The following is a 23,048-nucleotide window of genomic DNA, read 5'->3' on the forward strand; positions in this document are numbered from 1 at the left end:
GGCAGCCCCTTGCACCTTCACAGAATTTGTGTTCCAGGAGGGTCTCAAAGATGTTGTAGACCACTACCAGTTATTCAGAGGATGGGCTACTAGTGCTAGAAAGGAGATGCTGAAATCTATTATAGATGTGTGATACTTTGTCAACTGGACAGCAACCAAATACACAATTAATAACATTATTATTGTTATTATTAACAACAACAACCAAAACAACAACAATTTAAAAAACAAACAAACCCCCCCCCAAAAAAACCCCCCAAAAATTAAAAAACAATCTAATGAGATCAATTAGAGCTTGAAAGCAAAGCAGTGGAAGTCCCTTATAATCTGTCCTGAATTTTCTTGGGCATTATAAAGAAACAAACAAGCAAGCAAATATATGTCAGAAGATTATAAGTTAGAACCAAATATATATATTTCCCTCACAGAAGGAACCTTCTACGCACAGAAATGGAATCTGAATATTTGCAATGTTGTTTTAAAAAATGAAGAGTCATTACTCACCATTCCATGATTCAGCCAAGGTGGGATAAAATTATCAAGGAGTTTGGGGTAAACTAGTTCTCTGTCATATATATAGATGCTCCAAAACATTGTCACAACAAACTGGGGTGAAAAGAAAGGAAGAAAATTGTAAAAAAAAAAAGTTCAGGATTCAAATAGGATTCATTTTGCATTGTAACGGTACAAAAATAAATAGCTGGCACCTCAAAAAAGATTCTTGAGAATATAATTCTGTTTTCAAACTATTTCCATGTTCCTTTCAGAGCAATACATCACAAATGGCAGCACCAAATGAGTAAACATATATATACTGGAAAGAGAAAGTGCTTTTCCTCTTTAATTGTAATGCATATATTAATCAAAAGAAGTTCAGGACTACCAAGCTTTTCTTCAAATGATGATGTAGCCTCTGTTTCATATGTGCAGAAAAACCATAAAAACAAATAGCCAGGCATAGAATAAGACAATGCTGGCTTGGTGCCAAATTTGAACCTCTGTCTTTCAATTCTCCTTTTCAACTGGAATAAAGATCCTGCATTCTTTGTACTGGAGAGTAGCACAGCAGAAAGTTACTTAGTGGAAAGCCACTTCATAGTCTAGCCATTCCAGTCATCAGCAGTACTGCATATTAGAAGAACACTCCACACGCAGTGTTCAAGCTATGAATCTCCATCTGATCAACCCCAGTTTTCTTGCTGGAATTAAACCAATGGATCACTGAGATCTAACTTTTAAAAATCCTATAAAAGAGGGAAATCACCTTTGTTCTGATCCTGAGATCTCTAATGACAAGTGAAGGACTGGATCCCAGGGTTGCCCCTCTGCTGCAACACCTATATCATAGAATAATTAATAAAGTACAGGCAGGATGACTAATAGACAGTCAAAATGTTTTTCCCTTTAATTCTGTATTTTGTCTTTGGAGATTTGATCTGAACTTGTTAGTTCTTTCAACTAATTCTGTACTTATTTGAAACCCATTCTTTCTCACTGTCCTTTATTTCTTATAAGTAAACTTACTTAAAAATACGTTTAAAAACAGGCACAAACAAAAGGTATGAGTTCTGGACTCTATCTTGGAAGGAAACCTAGTTCTCCAAATTCATTTTATAAAAAAATATGGCATGAGATCTAGAAAATGAGCTAGAAAAGAGAAGAAATATATAAAATTCATACTAGAAATTATTTAACACTAGATAAAATCCATCATATGCATCAATAACATCCCAAAATATCTTGGAGAAAATGTGGCAGAAGATTGCTAATATACATCATTACTTGTATTTATCAAAAGTACTTGGGGTGTGTATTCAGTAAAAGCTGAACAGAAGCCCCGTCACCGGTGGGGGAGGTTTACCTGAAAAGGGTGGCAATTTAAAGGGATCTGAAAAGTGGATCCTGAATCATGCTGAAAAAAAAATTGGCATGATTTGGGCTGCTTTGGAGTCACCACGAACACTTCTACATCCCAGCTTCACGATGTACCCCCTATCTTGCACCAGATTGGTATACCTGTGGGAAAGAACCAGATGGCACCCTTCCAGTAGCAGTGGGGCAGTCCTGTAGAGGGTAGGCATATCTGCAGAGGTCCATAATGTTCCAAATAATTATTTGTTGAAGTCTATTGAAAATAATTTTTTCTAGAAAAGGAGTCTTGCTACCTGAATATTTTTAATGAAAAAATTGTAATACCTGAGAAAGGTTACGCTATGTAACAACTTCATGTAGATTTCTCCATGCCAAACACTGTAGGGACCCTGATACTGTCAGAACTAATGGATGGGAATCTGAAGTACTGGAATATGAAAATGGCTAGATAAATTTTCCAAGAGTTAAGGAAGGAAGGCAAAAGTATACACTTTTCGATGAAAACTGCATTTCTTTATTGAATATCGGTGCTAGAAGTCACATCCATTGTTTATGTGAATAATGTTCAATGGTGAAATTCATCACCTTGAAAAGGAGCATGTGTCAGTTTAATGATTTTAATGAGTGTTGCACTGATCCCAAATAAGCACACTGCTAATACTCTGCACATAATTATAGACACAGCAGGAACTATGACCAAGAAGGTAATTGGGAATATGTTCCATTATGCTTAAGTCAGCTGCTTTCCCACTGATTTTGTTGGGCAAGGAAAGAACTGAAAAGAACAGGGACAATATTGAGAAGAGGAATATGCTGGCTGGAAACTGTGATGAGGAAGTATTGTCGAAGGCTTTCACGGCCGGAATCGCTTGGGTGCTGTGTGGTTTCCGGGCTGTATGGCCGTGTTCTAGCAGCATTCTCTCCTGACGTTTCACATGCATGATGATATATACTCCACTTGCTTTCCCAACATCAGATCCTCTGAAGATGCCAGCCACAGATGCAGGCGAAACGTCAGGAAAGAATGCTGCTAGAACACGGCCATACAGCCCGGAAACCACACAGCACCCATGTGATGAGGAAGACCAAACTGTATCAGTTGAAGAAAGGGAATCATGAAGGTCATCAGTGACTAACAGTGAGAAGCAAGTTTCTACCTTTCAAAACATGAAGAGTAGAAAGTTATATCAGAAGGAATTTAGGGAAAAGAAATTTAAAAAGTGATGCTTTAGGTTGATTCCCCACGGGCAAATTATCCCGTGATACTCACGTCAAAAATAACAGTTTGTGCAAGGACTCCCCACGGTTTAAGTGCCGAACGTGGCTTCATCCCAGTTCTGATGTGCAGTCTCCCCCTTATCACGCATTTTTCAAAAACCTGCATGGAAGTGCAGCTTTTTGAAAAACACACACCAAAACTGGTTCGGTGGGGAGATTCAGGGGACAGAGTCGGCTTATTTTTCCCACCCTAGGGAGTGACGTGGAGCCTTCCAGCCAATCAGAGCGCAATAGGCTGTGTGCAAAGCATGCACAGCCTTTTTTTTTTAATTGCTGGCTGTGATCACAAAGAAACACTTCTGCAGAGAGGGGAACAGCAAACGTGCACATGTGCATAGCAACGACTGGTTTAGAATGATGAACCTGTGCATCTATGAAGTTGCGCACAAAAACAAACCAGGGTGGAGTATTGTTCCCGCTCCAACACAATAGCCAATCAGAAGAAAGCTGTTCAAACGCAGAGGCGGGGAAATTCTGCCTATGCATCTACGTAGTGATGTAGCTGTGCACAAAAAAGTTTTTAAAAGTTTCCGCACACAACACAACAGCCAATTAGGATGAGGAAGAAAAGATCCACTGAGCAGATTGTGTGTTCATGGGGAGTGTTGCATTGCTTGAAACTGCGATAGACTTCGAGGTTCTCATTGGACACACGTTGCAGTGGAGAGGGAGAAACCGCGATAAAAATGTGCTGTATCTTTTTGGAACTGGGGTGTATCTGCCTTAATTTTTCAGCGGGGAATTTTTATACAAGGAAAAAAGCTGGTTTTTATACTCCACTTTTCGCTAACATAAGGAGTTTTCAAATCAGCTACCATAAGGAGTTTCAATAACATTCTCTTCCTCTCCCCATGATAGGCACCTTGCAAAGTAGGTGGAGCTGAGAAAGTTATGAAAGAACTGCTAATGATCCAAAGTCACCAAGCAGACTTAATGTGAAAGCCTGGGCAATCAAGCCCAGTTCTCCAAACTAGAGTCGACTGTTCTTAACTGCACCATGATGCCTCTACCCAGGGACGTAGGTATAGATTTTTTAGGGGGGGGGGTCGGGGGGGGGCACATCCCCACCCACCCCTAGGGCGTGGCTACGCATCCCCAAGCCCCGCCCCCGGCCTAGCGCTTATGAAAGCAGCTCTCCAAGGCCAGGGACGGCAGACTCCCCTGCCCTGCCCTCCCCTGCCCCCCACCAGCTGGGCTCCCAGCCGGCAGCTGGCAGTTCCTTCTGCCCTCCCCTCTGGGAAGAGGCGTAGAGGGAAAATTGAGCCCGGTGCAAAATCTGAATCCCTCCCACCCTGCCCCCCGGGCAGCCACTGTGATGATAGAATCCACCCCCAAACAGCATCACTTTCAATGGTGTTTAAACTAGAGAGCCCAAATTCTCCTTTTAAATCCACTTTAAAGGGAGAATCTGGGGTCCCCAGTTAAATAACATTGAAAGTGATGCTGTTTTGTGGTGGACTATCCCCCACCGTGAAACAGAATCACTTTCAATGTGGCGTAGTGGTTAAGAGCAGGTGCTTTCTAATCTGGAGGAACCTGGTTTGATTCCCCACTCTGCCGCCTGAGCTGAGGAGGCTTATCTGGGAATTCAGATTAGCCTGTACACTCCCACACACGCCAGCTGGGTCAGAGGCGGACCTCCCATAGGGCAGAAGAGGCAGCTGCCTTGGGCAGCGTAACAATTGTAGGTCACGTGGGGGGCGACAAAACGTCCGAGCGACCCCACCCACTCTGGACCCAGCCGCCCGGCCCACAAGCCAGCCGGCTAACCGGAGAGTCAAACTCAGGGCGGGGGAGGCTCCCGCCTCCGCCCAGGGTTGGCGCCGCTGCACCCTGACCCGTCCACCCATCTTCCCCCTGCACTGGGGCGGCCGGCCTAGCCTTCACACCCACATGGCAGCGCCAAGGATCACTCCAGTCCCCTGAGACCCGGCCAGCGACCATTCACGGCCCCTGCCCGGAGGCAGCCGTGCGCTGCCACCCAGAGGTCCCTCCACATCATGCCGCCTTGGCAGCTCGCCTCTGCCCGTCCGGGCTGGCCGCCCGCCCGCGCCTGCTTCCTCAAGGCCTGCACTCAGGCCTCCCGCCCCGAGCAGCAGCAGCCCCGCCGCCGCCCGCCGCCGCCAGCCTCCCGCCTGGGAATCCCGGCGCCCGCCTCTGCCGGGCGGCCCGGCCCATCCCGCTTCCTGCCGAGGTTGCCCTCCTGCTGCAGGCGGCCCTCCGGGCAGCTGGCGGTCCGAGAACAGCGGAGCCCGAGCCGCCGCTGCAGCTTCCACTGCCTCCCGGCTCCTGCTGCGCCTATCATGTGCAGCGTCTCCAGAGAAGGCGAGGCAGGAGCTGAGAAGCGATGAAGCGAGCGGCGGCCGGGCCAGCGGTGCCTCGGGCCGCCCGCTGCCAGGGCCGCTGCAGCAGAAGGCACAGCTCAGCAGCGGCTGAGCTGAGGCCCGTCAGAGCTGTGGCAGCGCTAAGATTCCCAGGCGGAGAGTTGGCGGCGTGGCAGCGGCAGCAACTCGAGCGAAGCCTGAGTGCAGGCATGGCTGAAAACGCTGGACGGAGCATGCTGAGCCAGCCCGGACGGCCTGCGCGGCGCACAGCGGCGAGCATGGAGGACGAAGGTAACAGCGGCGGCTGCTCAGGGGCGGGAGCCGTGAATGGTGCGTTGGCGGGGACTTCGGGGGAGGGGCGGGCGGTGGAAGCGGCGGCGGCTTTGTGGTCTGAGAGCGGCCTGAAGCAGGCGGTCTGAGAGGCTCTGCCCTCACTGCTCTGACGCGGCCCTTGGATGGCGGCTCGGCGCTCCGAGAACCGATGAGGCCACTGCTCCGCTTCCAAGTTCCACCGCCTCCCTGGCCAGCGGCGTGGACTTGGCGCTGCGGCCTGTGGATCTGCCGCCTGCCAGCCAGGAGTCAGTCAGAAGAGGAGGGAGGCCGGGCGCCAGGACAATCAGCAGGTGAGGCTCAGGGTGGCTGCCCATGGGGGGGGGGCACCCAACTCAGGTTTTGCCCGGGGGCTCAGGTTTGCCTAGGTACGCCTCTGAGCTGGGTGACCTTGAACTAGTCACAGCTTTTTGGAGCTCTCTCAGCCCCACCCACCTCACAGGGTGTTTGTTGTGAGGGGAAGGAGGCAGAGCAGATTGTAAGCTCGCTTTGGAGTCTCCTACAGGAGAGAGAAGGGAGGATATAAATCCAAACTCTTCTTCTTCTTCCTAGAAGCTGAGGGACCTCAGATTCTCCCTTTAAATCCATGCGAAGGGGTGGATTTAAAGAAGGAGGCTAATTTGGGGGGTGCCTGCTGTCAGGGGTGCAATTGTTAAGCTACCAGCACCAAACTTTTAGGGTATCTTTAGGAGACTCTCCTAATGATACCACCCAGTTTTGGTGAAGTTTGGTTCAGGTGGTCCAAGGTTATGGACCCTCAAAGGTGTAGCACCATCTCCTATTACCTCCCATTGGAAACAATGGAGGATGGGTCACCCCCTTTGGAAGTCCATAACTTTGGTCCCCCTGAACCAGACCTCACAAAACCTGGGTAGTATCATCAGGAGAGTCCACCAAACAATCCCTCAAAGTTTGGTGCTGCTAGCCCAAACAACGCACCCCCTACAGGCCAAAAACCGAAAAACACTAAAAATGTTTAAAAAACTCACAAACGGGTGGGCGGAGCTTCGGACATGAATGGGGTGGGGGGGTTCAAACCACTCTACCACTTGGGCACAAGTCTTTTTGCATTGTATGGGAGTGGGATTCATTCCTAAGAATACACAAGGCTACCGTTTTAGTTTATTTGAGTTTTGATGAAACACTTTGTTCTTTTAATTGAAATGAACTCTAATGTTGGCTCTAGTGTTTCAAACATAAAATGTTTGCAAGAACCCCATTGTGACAATACTGACAATGGCACCATATTCCCTCTTTTTTAATACTGTTGACATGCAACTAAATAAAAGGCTGGACAACACAATAAACTACAGATTCCTTACTTGTTAGAGATATGTGCAACATTGCAAGAGATCAGTGTGAACCTGCACACACTGAATGTGAAACATGTGCAAAGGGAATGTCAGTTGCAGTGGTTGTGTACAAAAAGCAGAGCTTATATTAAAGAATGGTTCTAATAACTGAAATGAATCATAACAGTGAATCTAACAGAGCTGGCAAGCATATTATAAATCTTACAAAGCACAGAAAGCTTGTAGACTCTGCCAATAAGGTGAAAATGAAAAGGAGAGGACATCTGTTTCCTAACCAAAGTCATCCAATGAATGGTTCAGCAAAATCAGCTTCAACCATCTGGTACTCCAGGTGGTGAGATCTGTTTAACAAAAGTCCCAAAACAGGTGAGAGTAGAGTACAAAAAAGCTATTCTAATTTAATATTCTAATTTGAGTCAGCATGGTGTAGTGGTTAAGAGCAGATGGACTCTAATCAGGAGAACTGGGTTTGATTCCTCACTCTTCCACATGAGCAGCAGACTCTAGTTGAACCAGATTCCCCACTCCTACATTCCTGCTGGGTGACCTTGGGCTAGTCACAGTTCTTCAGAGCTCTCTCAGCCCCACCTACCTCACAAGGTGTCTGTTGTCAGGAGAGGAAGGGAAAGGAGTTTGTAAGCCCCTTTGAGTCTCCTTACAGGACAGAAAGGGAGGTATAAATCCAAACTCCTCCTCCTCCACTCCTTCTTCTTCCAGTTAACACTCCACTCCAGGCATCATACAAATCCACTCCAGGCCATACAAATCATGATGAGGTTTATAATGCTGTTCCTTTCCAAGTACAATTGGGTTCAGATTTATGCTTACTTGGTTCCACCTTCCTTATTTCAGAGAAATCAGATTGGATTCTGCATTATAACTTTGCTGGTGCATTAGTAAAAGGAAGTTCCTTAATAGAGAAACAGAAGCTGTCAATCTGCTATGCTGTTCCTCTGAAAACCTAACTGAGGAACACATCAGGAAGTCATAAAATTCTCCATGATAGTTTAGCAATGCTATCCTAAACAGATTTACACTCTTCTAAGTTCTCTGACAGGAAGAAGTAATTCCATTTAGGACTGCACTGCTAGTTACTCAGTTGCTGGACCTGGAAAACACCTGCCAGAGTAAAACAGAATATGTGTTTCATGATCCTGTTTTCAATAATGGCATTAATAAGAATCTTTGGCTTTCTTTGGAAGAAATAGTAAGGGGCTCTACATGCAACAAAAGACTTCTTCATGTGATAAAGGAATGCATAATCATGCCCAACTGCTCACAGAAACTTGTGAAAAAGTTTCTTTGTGAATATGCATAATGTATGTGGTTGGGAGATTATTGTGAAATCATTAAAAATAAAATATGAATTTCAGCCTCTCCTGTGAATGAGAAAAAAACACATTAGTGTACTCAGACCCTTTCTGCACAGTTTAAAACAATTTGAGACAGGAAATAAAACATTACCTATATTGAGTTTGGCATTGTTTTTTTCTCCCAATTGTTTTATTTCTAGCTTGGAAACGTTTTAAATGAATCACCTTTTAAAACAATTCTTCAGTCTAAAATATTTTGAAAATGAATGATCTGTTGTGCTCCTGGCTCCTTCTTTTCCTGAACTTCCTCCTCAGTGCCATTTTCTGAGCTCACTCTCTTGTTCCCCCTTGCCTGTTTTTGGAGTATTTCAGAGTGTTGTTGTGATTTTGGGGGGTTTAGTCTTCACAGTATTGACAGCAGAAGATTCAGGGAATCACAGCAGGAGACTGAAAATATTGAAGCACTGATTTATCACTGCACTGGGGAAAAACAGAAAATAGCGACCAGGAATCATTTTGACAGTGTGAAAAAAATTGTATTTTGGAGGTGGGGATCTAAAACATTTTAAAAACATTTCAGGTGACTTGTGTGGACACAGCCTCAGTTTCACAAGTGGGGCCTTCCTTGATTACACTGCACAAAGGCAAATGGTGCCTTTGGTATTATTTGGATGGGCTGACTCGTCTTATCATCCAGCTTTGTAGCAGCACGGGCAACATTATGAATAATACCCATGACACATTTTTTTTCCTGCTATGGTAAAGAAATCTTTCAATTTCCCCCTTCTGGTCCAGAAAGCAACATGACAAGCTGTCTTCGTATTAAGAGTTAACATCAGGAAATGACTACTAACTCAATAGGGGAGAGAAGAAAGAGTTTGGGTAACAATACCACAAAATGAAGACAGATTAATGGCATGACAAACGAGTGAAAAGAACAACTGTATCGTGCCATTTACATGTCCTTAACCACAATCTTAATTGAAAATGTCCAATTAATTAAGGCTTTCATCAAGCCTGTGTATTGACTTAGTATGAACATAAAAATTAACAGAAGCTCTTTGAATGAATAATGTGCATTTCAATGCTGGTCAAAATCTGCTTCCTTATTCTGTTTTTTTACTTGTTGGTGGTCATGACATATCCTACCAGAACTGAAATTGTGATGGTAAATAATTGTACTTTAATTGTTTTTACTACAGAAGTAATATAGCTAGATTTGAATCCAACAGCACCTTAAAGGCCAACAAGATTTTGGAGATATTTCAGGGAATGAGCTTCTGTGTGTCTCTTTATCAGATGCAAAAGCTCATAATCTGAGGTACTCCTGTGCTGCAGTATCTCCTGCTGCAATGCCAGTGATGTCATCGCACTGGGTGCACGGATCACCGCTCTCAACCCGGCATCCGTGAAGCTCCTGCTGGTCCCCAGGAAGAACCTGGCAACTTAAGCTGTTCTAAAGCAGATCGACGTGGCTGCCCTCTGAACCTATCTTCTTGGAGTAACGTGTTGCCCTCCACTTTAAGAGCAAGATTCTTGCTTTATTCAACATAACAGTTGAGGAAGGAGGAAAAGAAAGAAGCGGATTGCAGGAAGGCTCTGAGTTCTGTCACTCTGGAATTAAGCAGTTGGTGCACTTTCTCTTTCTCCCACTGTCCGCATAATTTGTGGGCTGCATTAAATGGCTGAGTCTTCCAACCTTTCTTAGCACTGTCTCAGGTCCACAGAGAATGTACTGTTTCAGTTGCCTGCTGATATAGCTGCCTTTCCCATCCTCATAAGGAAGCAGCTGAAGTGAGCTCTGACTCTTGACAGTCTATACTGGAATAAATTTTGTTAATCTTTAAGGTTCCACTGAACTCCTGTTTTATTTTGTTGGTACAGTCTGTGTAGGGTTGCTGGCTCTGGGTGGAGATATACCTGGAGATTTTGGGGAAGGGGCCTGGGGAGGGAGGGAATTGGGGAGGGGGAAGAACTCATCAGGGTATAATGCTATGGAGACTCCCTTCCAAAGCAGCCACTTAAAAATGGTAAAAGGAGAACGGAAAGATAATGTTTGAGGGGAAGGAGCCAAAGAGGTGAAAAATGGAAAAATGCTAACCTGATGACAGGGGAGGAGTAAAGAAAAAGGTGAGTGAGTGAATGAATGACTGGTTGGAAGAGCTGTGAAAAGGAAAACCAGCAAAAGGTAGGTAGGGGAGTGGGAAGAAAGAAGGAAGGAACAGAAGGAAAGAGGAGAGGCTTTAGACACTGCTAGTGGGATGTAAGGAGGAAAAGCAAGAGGTAGGGAAAAATTAGGGAAAGAGGATTCCGTACCAAAGCACTTCACTAGTCTCCTGTCTGTTTATATTTCCCTAAGGTATGTTGACTATTCGGTGTTTCTGTTTTGTCTTGAAATTGATATGATAACTGAAGTTGAACGAACAAATGTGACTTAGGAAGTATTCATTGTGTCTCCTTGCTGTTTGGGCTAAGAACCTTTTTTAAAAAAATCTGTATGCTTAAGTCAGAGCAGAAAATTAAAAATAATTCTGGGAACTCATGATAGTTCTTGTGAATGTTTTTGTTTTTACTTTGGTTAAGTTATGTGGGGAGGGGGGAAAATGGGATTGTAATAAGAGGAATCATGCACCAAAATCTTGGCTCAGTGTTGGAGTATTTTCAGTGATTTCTGGAATAAAAAAGTTTTCCTATGGAATTTGTAAAAAGTGCTGAACTTACAGCCCCATCCAAAGCCAGAGGAAGCCAGGGACAGCACCACTGCTGCCCCTCCCTGCTGCTTACAGAGGTTTTTCAGGTGGCATGGGGAAGCAGCTTAAACAAAAGAAAACCCTGCCCACCCAAAAGCCCTCCATAGGGCTCTAAAGCCCAGGTGGAAGCAGACCAACATCAACACCAACCCTGGGAATGTCCCAGTCCCCGTCCCCTCCCCACCACTTACAGTGACTCCAACTTCTGAGTTTTGCTGCTGAGGGGCAGCCAGACACCAGTGTGTTTGCTGCCTATGTTGGCGGAAGTGCCCTTTTTGCCGGAAGAGGGGGCAAACGTTTTAGTGCAAGGCCGTGCCACTCCTCAAAGCTGTCCCTGCCCCCAGATTGGACAGCTAGTATAGTGTTGGGTCTGAGAATAAAAACAGGACAGATGGTGTGTTTATATTCTTCAAAGTTCTTAGCCCAAACAGCACAGAGAAAAAGTGAATACATTCTTAAGCCTCACTTGCTCTTGCAACTGTGACTATCACATGAATTTCAAGAAAAGAAGGACTACAAGAAGAGCTGGTTTATATAACATAGGAAACTTTTATGGATTTCTCATTAGATTTCTGGATTGTAATTTTTGTAAGTTTATATAAAAACAATAAAAATGTCATGGAAATATTAATGAACTTGAATAACATTAATTTGCATGTTTAGGGCAAGTGTCTTCTTTTGAGCCATTGATACTTTAATTTTAATCAGCATTATAATAAACAATTTATTCAGATCTGTTTATTTTTCTTTGTGATTCCCTCTTCATTACCCTGTAGAAATGAGTATTGTAGGCAGCAAAGACATACCTCTGGAAATGCTTATTTTGAGCACTCTTGCCAGTGTCAGTTAAAATATTAATACTCATTTCTATGCTGAGGCTGATGTTTAGACCAAGGGGAACTTTGTGTGCAAACAACGCAAGTTCTCTACAAGCACTAAGGTGAATGAAATGTTTTTCCTTAACAAAAACTGTAAAGTAAAATATATGCCAAAACCTTTTAGTAGATTTCTACAAAAGGAGTATGTGACTAGGAGATTTAGTTTGCTTTCTGCGAACTAGATAACTTTTTGTTATTCTTATATATATGCTCAGCTAACTTACTTTGTTGCCTGCCTGCCTGCCTGCCTGCCTGCCTGCCTGCCTGCCTGCCTGCCTGCCTGCCTGCCTGCCTGCCTGCCCCTTCCTTCCTTCCTTCCTTCCTTCCTTCCTTCCTTCCTTCCTTCCTTCCTTCCTTCCTTCCTTCCTTCCTTCCTTCCTTCCCTTCCCTTCTTCAACCCTTCCCTTCCTTCCTTCCTTCCTTCCTTCCTTCCTTCCTTCCTTCCTTCCTTCCTTCCTTCCTTCCTTCCTTCCTTCCTTCCTTCCTTCCTTCCTTCCTTCCTTCCTTCCTTCCTTCCTTCCTTCCTTCCTTCCTTCCTTCCTTGGCTTCTCCTCACCTCCATTATTAAGAATTCCAAGAAGTATTGTTTGTTGAAAAATTGCTTCCTAAACATATGTTGGAAAACTTGGAACAGCTACAATCCAGTATAGATTATAGTTCATTTAAAAACCTTTATTGTGTTTGATATGGTGATGAAGAAATCCTACTTTTCCATCACCACTGTGTCTGCCATCACCACTGTGTCTGTGGTGTGCTATACAGTACAACTCTTTTTAGCTGAAGAAACTCGAGGATGTTCTTAGAAAAGTGCAATTGCTCACATGGCTTATTATATTAACAACTTTGGCTATTTCTTGCAAACCAGGGAAGGCTGTCCAGTTTAGTCCAGGTCTTCATAAATGTTTCTTTTCATGATTGATGGTATTTTAAAGGAGGCAATTATGAAACTGTAGTTGGAAAAATATATTTCAACCCCTAGAGTTTCCACCTCTGCACTGGGAAATTCCTGGAAATTTGGTGGTGGGAAGGGAGGGACGGCATAGTGTAATGTAATAAAGTCCACCCTCCAAAGGCAGTCATTTCCTCCAGAAGGAACTGATCTGCGTAATCTGGAGATAAATTGTAATTAGATCTATAGGCCACCCTGAGGTTGACAACCCTACTAAATTAACACCAAGCTTGGAAAGGTTCTTAGTATGATCTACCCTGTGGATTTTTCTGAATTAAACTTATTATATTAACAACTATCTGTGTGGCTTCAGTCTTGGTACTGAAACCGTTTTAGCTTGTTGAGGATTCTCAGGTAGCAGAGCAAGCTGAGGTAGTCCTTTGACATCCACATAAGAGAATCAGAATTACAGAGGTGGGGGGAAAGCACCTTTGGTATCCCTAGGAAGCAAACAGAGTTATACAGCAGGAAGCATTTTGCATTTTGTACAGTCAGTCAAGAGGACCTATACAGAATGAGGTGTCTTGAAGGCAGTATTATACAATGGCCAGCAACTTACATTTGGCACTCCTAGAAAGCAAGACTAACAGAGGTGGTCTGCCATTGCCTTCCTCTGTATAGTGACCCTGGTATTCTTTGGTAGTCTCCCATACAAGTACTAGCCAGGACTGATCCTGCTTAGCTTCTGAGATGTGACAAGATCAGGCTTTCCTGGGCCATCCACGACAGGAAATGGCTGCTTAAATTCAAAAAAAGAGGAAGGGGAAACAACCCCTGTCATCCTGCTTATTAACATGGTATATTGGTTAAGATCAGGTGGACTCTTATCTGGGTGAACTGGATTTGTTTTCCTGCTCCTCCACATGAAGCTGGTTGGGTGACCGTAAGCTAATCACAGTTCTCTCAGAATCTCTCAGCCCCACCTACCTCACAAGAGTGTCTGTTGTGGGGTGAGAAAGGGAAGGAGTTTGTATATAGCTTACAGGATAGAAAGGTGGAGTATAAATCCACACACCACTACCACTAGCACCACCACCACCACTACATCTTTTTCTTCTTCCTCCTCCTCCTTTTCTTCTTCTTCTTCTTTGATCTGAGTGCAACTGAGAGATTCTCCTCAACCTATCCTGCCATAGAAGTGCAGATATATTTCCTAGACTCCAGTGGGAGCTCAGTAGGCTGGGAACTGACTCTCTGCTTTTAAAACATTTCATGGGACTGAACATGAACTGGGAAATGTTTTGGAGCGTCTCCTGGCTTAGCAAAGCTGAACGAGCATCTCCTTCATCCAGACTCACTCTGAGGATTATTTTTCAATGAACCAGCTTGCTATTTGGAAATTTCCATTGGGTTGAGGCTGCCCTGCCACATAACATAATTTTTTTGTGAATTCCTGAAAGATATAAATTACTTACAAATGTAGCAAGGAAATGACATATCCTTCCAGGACATGTGAAAAAGTAGGAGTGTTCCTTTTTAATATGACCATTCCGCCCATTTTGTTAAGTCCAATAAATATTTTTAGAGACTGAGAACAATGCCATGGTTATCCAAGCCAAACTGGAAGGACATTAATTACTTTGAATGTTACTTACAACTCCAATAGGGAAAGCTAAAACAGCCATCATCCAGTCACGTAGGGAAATGAGTTTTTTTAGTTGTCTTTCTTGTTCTTGGCTGTCATTTCCTTTGGTCAGAAGGCTGGAAAGGTCAGTCAATACGCAGATCCCAAAAAAGACTGCTTGAACAACCTGTATTGGAAAAATATATATAGATATACCTTGAACACAACAGTGTGTAAATTAAATCCACAACGCTGCATTATGTTTCCATTTGGACTTGTACAGTATATATATATATATATATATAATTACCATGTGAAACAGAGGCCCACAAATCATGTCTGAATGGGCTATCTATACTGTAAACAAACCAAATATTATTGGTTCTATGATTAGACTTTCTAAAATAAAAATAAAAATGTCAGAGGATATCTTTGTGCACTGTGGGGAATTGCACCATGTGGGATGCTGTGCAAGAAGGAAGCTATGAGGGAGGAGCATGTGACAGTAAACAGAAGATACCATCAGAAGGATGTTTGCTCCAGAAGACCCTCTAGAGTGGAATGAAACTGTCACAGAAATTTGGAGCTTGGTGCAAGAGCAGTTGAGGGGAAAATGTAAACTGGGACTTGAAGAGAATCAGGATAGAAGTGGAACACAGCTACTTTGCTAATTTTGGAATGAGACTTGTCAAGCTAAACCAATAGTGACAGGACTTGTGGTCTAGCAGCATGCAGGTGGCAAAGCAGATGGATAGTTCACAAGCAGTTCACTCTGAATGAGGAACCAGGCCAGAGTTTGCAGCAATAGGTAAAAAGAGTGATAGGGCTTTATGGACTAAAGTTGCCTCATCTCCCTTGGCCATCAGTTGGGGAGTGGGAGGTGAGGTTGCCAGATTCAGGTTGGGAAACTCCCAGGTATTTTGGGATTCAGCCTGTGGAAGGCTGGGACCTTAATGGCATATAATGCCATAGAGTCCACTCTTCCATTTTCCTAGGGAAACTGATCTCTGTGGTCTGGAGATGAACTCTAATTCCAGAGGATCACCAAGTCCCATCTGGAGACTGGCATCCCTATTATTAATGGAGTTGGATCGAATGCCCCCCAAAGCTCCAAGACTTTAGTCCATAAAGCCCTATCACTCTTTTTTTGCCTGTTGCTTCTGGCTCCTGACCTGATTCCCTCATTCAGAAGTGGGCTGCTTGTGAGCTATCCATCTGCTTTGCCACTACTACGCTCTGCACTGGGCTCCCAAGTCCTGTCACTATTGGTTTAGCTTGACAAGTCTCATTCCAAAATACCTTAAATGAAAAAGGATCATAGTTGGCCTACAATTAGTTTCCAGCCACTATCTCTGGAACTCTCATTTCAAGAAAAGTGCAGCTACTCAAAAACTGCTGCTCAAATTGATTATAATACATACCTCATCTGAGATCATAAAACAAAGTATATTGTGACAGCCAAATTAAAATAAGATGTAATTTAATTTAATCAAATTAAAATGGAGAAAGAGCCAATGAATTTGATACAGTGCTTCAGGGTTTCAAAGTGACTACTTTACTTTAAAAGTTATGGCTGAGGATAGGGTAATAACTTCCTAAAAATAATCTCTTTACTTTTCAGAGAGGATCTAGGATATTAAAACATTATAGCCATTTGGTAACTTGCTGCTTGATAAAAGATGCTAATAATACAAACCATCAGTAATCTTTGATTTTCTCATTTGACTTTCCCCCTCATCAGGACAAGTGTCTATACAAAGTGTAGGAGGCTGCCTATATTTTCTAGAACTAAGTGAATTCTGTTGAAATGAATCTACATAAACCAGGCATGTCTAATTTCCCCATGTGTTATTTATGAAAAATCCAATAAATCCATTCTAGCAAGCCAAATAATTTCTTCCGCACCGAGGCAGAAGCAATGCAAGGCCTTTCAATAGATTCTCTTTTGAATGACGTGCTTAAATTCCAGTTTCTGTCTTGCAGTGCCTAATCAATTGAACTTCAAAAGTTAAGGTACTGCAATGTGGATCACAATAAAGCCTTGCCACAAGAACAAATACAGAAGGTTGTCAGATGTGAACATGCAAGATGAAAGTTTTTTTAAAAGAATATCTCAAGGATTATAAAACTATTTAGGCCTTGCTTTAAATGATTAACAATTACAACCAGCTACAGAACTATTGAGACTGTGGAATGAAATTGTAGTACACTTCTGGTAACTGTGCCACTCTTTTTCCTACCAGCCACTGCCTAACCAAAACTTTCAGGGAGAGAACTAGCAGTGCCACAGATATGCTGTGGCCAACTGCAGCATTGCAGGAGGCCCTCAGAATCGCTCTACCCTGGAATTAAGTTGTACCTAACCAATCAGAAACTGAGCCTACCAGGGGCGTAATGAGGCAAACTGTAGCCCTGGGCAAAACCTGAGTTGGATGCCCCCACCCCCCATGGGCAGCCACTCCACCATGACCAAATTTTTTTTGCACCAGAACATTGGTGCCTGCAGGGGGTGCATTTTTAGACATATCAGCACCACAATTTCAGCATATCATCAGGAGACTGTCCTTATGCTACTCCCCAAGTTTGGTGAGGTTTGGTTCAGGGAGTCCAAAGTTATGGACTCCCAAAGGGGGTGACCCATCTCCCATTGTTTCCAATTGGAGCTAATAGGAGCTGGGGGCTACAGTTTTGAGGGTCCATAACTTTGGCCCCCCTGAACCAAACTGCACCAAACCTGGGGAGTATCATCAGGGAAGTCTCCTGATGAGACCCTGAAGGTTTTGAGACTGTGCCTTCAAAAATGTCCCCCCCAGACTGCAACCCCCATTGACAGCAATACAGAAAACTCAATGCAGAACAAAGATTCTTGGGCAAATTTCTGGGATGTTCCTGCAGGGGGTGCATTTTTGGATGTATCGGTACCAAAATTTCAGGGCATCATCTGGAAACTGTCCTTATGGGACCCCCCCAAGTTTGGTGCAGTTTGGTTAGGGGGTCCAAAGTTATGGACCCTCAAAGGGGGTGCCCCATCCCCCATTCTTTGCTAAGGAGATGGGGCTACCCTTTTGAGGGTCCAAAGTTGCACCAAACTTGGGGGGTGCCCAACAATAGAAAACCACTAAAAATACCCAAAAATGAACCCTGCATTTCGATGCCCCCCACAAGGTGATGCCCTGGGCAGCTGCCCACCTTGCCCAATGGGCATTACGCCCATGGAGCCTACCTCCACCAGCTGTTCTGCTCTACCAAGGCTAACAAGGGGGTGGGAATAATGATAACAGCACCTACAAACTGAGATTTACTATTCCTTTATATTTTAGTTCATATAGGAAATTGGGTGGAAAACATCAAGAGATGAATGACTTTATAGCACTAGATAAAGTTTCAAATAGACATCTCTGACTCTCAGTTTATGGGAATCTTTGCCACATACGAGGCAGAGGAGCTTCACGGCTCCGTGGTAGAACATGTGCATGACATGCGAAAGTTTTCAAGTTTAACCCCAGCATCTCCAGGTAAAAGACCTCCAACTGGAGTACCACTTCTGATCTGACTACACATAGTAACTGTGATGGTCAAATGGTCTGATCCAGTAAGGCAGCTGCATGTGCGTTTATCATGAATGTCTGGCCATTTTCTCACTTCCTAGCCTGTAGTTTAAGAAAGTCAATATGTAGATACATGGGAAGTTACTCTCTTTCAGTCTTATGAACTGTAATGAAATGTGCCATGGCCAGATAAAATGAATAGCTGCATAAGCGAAATAGCCTATTCGTCCAGTTACATTTATATCCCCTGAAATCTCCTTGACATAAACCAGTAATATTAAACAAAGATACATCTCATGCTACAGATCATCATGGCATGTTCCCAAACTAAGCACTAAACCATTGCCAGCGTTTTTTTTTGTATGCTGGCGACGTTCTTCTCCACACTAAAAGTTGGTCTCCTTTCGTCTCTTAAATTGCTGTACTGAATGTAAGAGGAGCGAGACTGGTAATTAACTATGAAAACCAAAATAATGGTCTTAAGCTAGAAGACCTAATCTTCCCCTTGGACCATCAATAGCAGACCCATAGAACAAGTTAACCAGTTCAAATGTTGGGCATAACTCTTACTAGCAGCCTTAATTGGGCGGTACATGAGGAAATTCTTTTCGCTGCAGCTAACCCTTAAGTGCCCTATGAATTCAAGCGTTTCTTTTTCACTGTGGAGCCCGCGAGTATATACCATCCGCATTGAAGGTGTTCAATGCTAAATCGGCTCCTCGAAGCTCCTCTATGGAGCACCCTATTTGGATCGGGCTATAAACAAAAATATAAACACAGCCCAGTCCGTTTCTTCCCACAAAATTCATGGGCTTACCAAATTGTGCTTCATATGCAGCCTATGTTTGGGAACTTCGAGGGCAAATATCATATGCCACGATGGCCTGGCTGAGAACTGTCAGATACTGGCTCATTATCCACTGTGCCGGGATCACTCCAGTTTATTTACACCTCATGTATGCTTCCGACTATGCAAATTCTAGGTGAAACAGAACTAGTTGAGGGAAAAATCAAGCACTCTTGGCTTTTCATTAGAGTACGTTAGTCCCTCTTTCCCTATCAAATATAGCTGGCAGAAAACTAAGCTATTAGAACAAGGTATCGGGATATGATAACGGCTGCTGATGTAACCCCCAGCAGAATGGAGTTGGCCCAGAATGGGTTGACCCAGTAAAGAGGTGGAGACTTCAGACAGCAGAGAGGGCTGAAAGAGCTCTTTTGCAGAAGAACAAGGCTACCAGACTTCGGACCAGTTTCTATAAGCCCTTAACCTTGTTAAGGTTTCTTTTAATGGTTATAATGGGTAGGGGATTCTCCTGGAGACCTTCTGTCATGTGTTGCAACCTGTTCATCAAGCCCTTGAGTCTTCAGGAGCCAACCAACTTGCAAAGAAGATTTGGACTTGGCAATATCAGTAGACTGTAAATGAAGGGTCTTGAAATGCAACCTGACAGGACCTTGAATTATAGCGTTAAATGTTGATGTTTTAAAAGTGTTAATTGTAAAGAAAAAAGTAAACCACTTGTTGTTTAGGTATTTGTTGCAACTCATTTCAAATTACTGCCCCACGGAACCGGCTAGGAGTTACAAATGAAGCCCAACCAAGTAGGGGCTTGGAAGTGGATTACAAATATAAATTACTTGCAATGGAAATTGTATGCAGCTTAAGTTGGGGTTTTGATCCCCATATAACTGTTTGTTATTTGATGTAAGTTCAAGAGATGTTGCTATGTGAATTTGGAGACACATGATTCTGTTTGGCAGTTATGAAGGAGGATTCCAGTTGTAACCCCATCCCTTCACCATGCAAACTAATTGGCTGAATCACTTGGCATTTGCTGGAAAGTTTGCAAACTTCCAGCGCAGCTAAGTTTGGAACAGTTAAATCCTTGTCAAGGGAAAGACAATGTTCTGCGTCAGATCACACCAAATGTAGTTCCCTCCAAGTACAGGAATCTCACAGGAAATCAATTTGGTACAATGAGTTTAAAAGGATTTACCTTCCACCAAGGGAAGTTACTGTAAGGTTGAGCCAGAATTTAGTGGGGAGAATGTGGCCCCATGCCCAGAATGGGTTAGCCCAGAATGGGTTGACCCAGTAAGGGGTGGGAGACTTCGGGCAGCAGAGGCTGAAGGCTCTTTTGCAGAAGAACAAGGCTGGACTGGGACCTTGAGTTTCTATAAGCCCTTAACACCTTGTTAAGGGTTTCTTTTCAATAATTTGTAATGGGTGGAAGTTCTCACGGAGACCCTTCATCATGTTGCAACCTGTTCATCAAGCCTTAAGGTCTTCAGGAGCCAGCCAGCTTGCGAAGATTTGGACTTAACCCATCCATCAAATTCAGGCCTATCAGAAAGTCCTTGAATACCGCCCTGAAGCCGGGATACCAGATTGCTAGCGTTAAATGTTGATGTTTTAAAAGTGTGAATTGTAAAGAAAAGTAAACCATTTGTTGTTTAAAAGATTGTTGCGTTACCGCTCAGACAAAATTCACACCACGCCCAAGTACCCTGGCTGAAGTTCCACCAGAGGCATTCGTCATTACCCCCCTGACCCTGCTTATTCCGTTCAAGACAGGACACATGGCCAATTATTTACAGTGGATCACCAACCCTAAATTAAGAAGGCTTTAACACTGGCCAGATTCAATCTAATGCCTTCTATGCTTATCTATGGCAGATGTATCAACAAATTGATAAACAGAGGAGGCTATGTCCATACTAATATGGGTCAGAGTGGAACCTTTCGATCATACTCTCTTTCATTGTGTAAGGTTTGCAAAATCAGAATAATACAATTGCATATCCCATTTTCTGTATAACAATCCTAACTGAGAATTTCTCTTAAGATACCCTATGCTTTTGAACAACATGGATCCCACAGTGTGTGAGGAATGTAGCAAATTTCTACTAACAATAATAGGCGTAAGTCTAGATGAATACCAACCAATGTCTATATTATTATGACCACATATAGCCAGCAGTAATTTTGCTAGCTTCTGTCAGTATCCGATGGCGTTTAAATTGAGTTAACTAGCTGAAGGAATGTCCCTATAGTTAGGGGACCATGTATATATTTTGAGTATTTAGTATTTTAGTACCAGTGTCTATAATTGTGAGCAATAATGGGCAAATTTTGTATGCTGATTTTGTATGTTTATTTTATGCCAATAAAGGCTTGTGAATGAATACAGATCATCACTGATATTCTAGGCTTTGTTAATGAAGGTTGCAGCAGGACTGTACATTTTTAGATTTATAAATATTGATGCGTAAAACAATTAGAATTAGTTTTTCTGCAAAGAGCTCTCCAGGTCTGGTTTTCTTAACTCCACTTATCAAGTGATTCTTAAAGGCACAGATCTCATTATACCTGGTCAAGACTGCTGGCTTAGCCCTTTAAGTTGCACTTATGTCGATTTTACTGTTTCAAAAGTAGTCCTCCTCCCACCTCCAATGAAAGAGGTTGCTAAAGAAGGGAACTGTCCTAGAACAGATATGCTCTCCCCCTCCCTTCCCCACAACACTTCCTGCTGCTGGTGCTGCTGCTGCCAGAGGAGAGGTTTGTTATTTCCAAGCTCTCTTTATATCAATATCTCAAAATATCAAGAGAATTAAAGGCCAGAGTTGTGTGAGTGAGCTTCTTTCCTGTTGCTTGAAGCAGTTGACTACATGGAAGGGGGATGAGGGGGAAGGTGTGCAAAATGGTGCAAGGGAGAAAGAAGGCTGGCTGTGGGAGGAGGGAAGATCTCTGGGGCAAAGCTGCGCTCACTGGCAAATCTCCCTGCTTCGTGAAGCAAATTAAAAGTCATGTTAAAAGTTGTCTCGCTTGCCACAGAGACTGGAAAGTGACAGTGTGGCTTGAGGAAACAGGTCTGTACAAGAATCTTGCAATGACGGACATCTGCCCCCATCATGCAGCAAGCACATTGTGTGTTATCAGCCAGTGACCCATCCCAGATTCTCAGATATCACAGATATCATAAATAGCCAGCAATGATATCCATTACTTCACTAAGGCAGTCTTGAATGGACTGGTTATACTATCTACTAAAACAGACAGCAGCTGGAAATGAGAACAGAAAGCATTTAGATCTATCACTGGGGAAAATAAATTGCTGGAGAACAAACCAGGTCACAAAACCTTCACCTTTCAAGCATGCCAGATCCATGAATCTGTTTTCTCTCTTCAAAGCAATCAGCACATGATTTATTTCTTCAGATAATATCTTACAACTTTTCCTGTCCCCTCTCTTCACTTCTAATATTTATTGTCTCGTCCCAAGACATGTGAACATGTTATTAATCTTATCACAGTAAATGTGATTCAGTCAAGTACATTTTAGGTCAGACTAATCGGCCAATGAAAGCTTTTGACTGGACTGCTGTCCTTGGGATCAAACCAGTAATGAATGGAATGTATTTCCATTATCTATGCTTGTAAAATTTAGACAGACATCCAGCGAACAACAGTATTCAGACTTAACAAGTTTCAATAAGTCATCAGTGACTAAGTGGTTTTGACAGAGGAGCTTGGTGTTTACACATCTATACCAGCTGAAGGCATTCACTGAGGGAATTTGAGAGTCATTTCCCTTCTCAGTTGCCTCTGGTTACCAATTTGTTATTCTCACCCAAAGAAAGTAATGTATAATATTATACATTAATTGTGCACGTTAGCTGAGGCTAATGTTGATGGAAATGTATGGGACTGGTCATTTGAGAAAAAAAAGGAAAAGGATGTGCTATCTATGTGTTTTGCTGACCAGGAACATTTTTTAAAAAACAAATGAGCATCTCCTTTTCGATTTCAAATCTGATGCGATCTTATTTGTCTTGATCCAATACTTATAGAAAATTTGTAGTTTTGCCACCCTTGAAAGACAGAATTTTGTAAGTGAAATAAGAGGAAGTAGAGGGGGTCTCTTA

The 23,048-nt window shown here is 43.2% G+C and overlaps 1 protein-coding gene across 5 annotated transcripts in view; it reads right to left on the reverse strand.

The window, feature by feature from the left end:
• AIG1 (androgen induced 1) overlaps nt 1-23,048 on the reverse strand; it is a 119,611-nt gene that overhangs the window by 61,999 nt on the left and 34,564 nt on the right. For 3 of the 5 annotated variants that reach the window (XM_048489423.1, XM_048489432.1, XM_048489442.1), the window contains 2 exons: nt 14,603-14,758; nt 505-606 (listed from right to left, as the gene is read on the reverse strand). In XM_048489423.1, coding sequence (XP_048345380.1) covers nt 505-606; nt 14,603-14,758 — 258 coding nt within the window. Of the gene's footprint in view, nt 1-504; nt 607-1,264; nt 1,338-2,016; nt 2,097-14,602; nt 14,759-23,048 lie in introns of those variants that run through there. The other 2 variants (XM_048489451.1, XM_048489460.1) reach the window with 2 other exon arrangements.

The sequence above is a fragment of the Sphaerodactylus townsendi genome, linkage group LG01 (assembly GCF_021028975.2).
Source record: "Sphaerodactylus townsendi isolate TG3544 linkage group LG01, MPM_Stown_v2.3, whole genome shotgun sequence".
In the NCBI taxonomy this organism is placed as follows: Eukaryota; Metazoa; Chordata; class Lepidosauria; order Squamata; family Sphaerodactylidae; genus Sphaerodactylus; species Sphaerodactylus townsendi.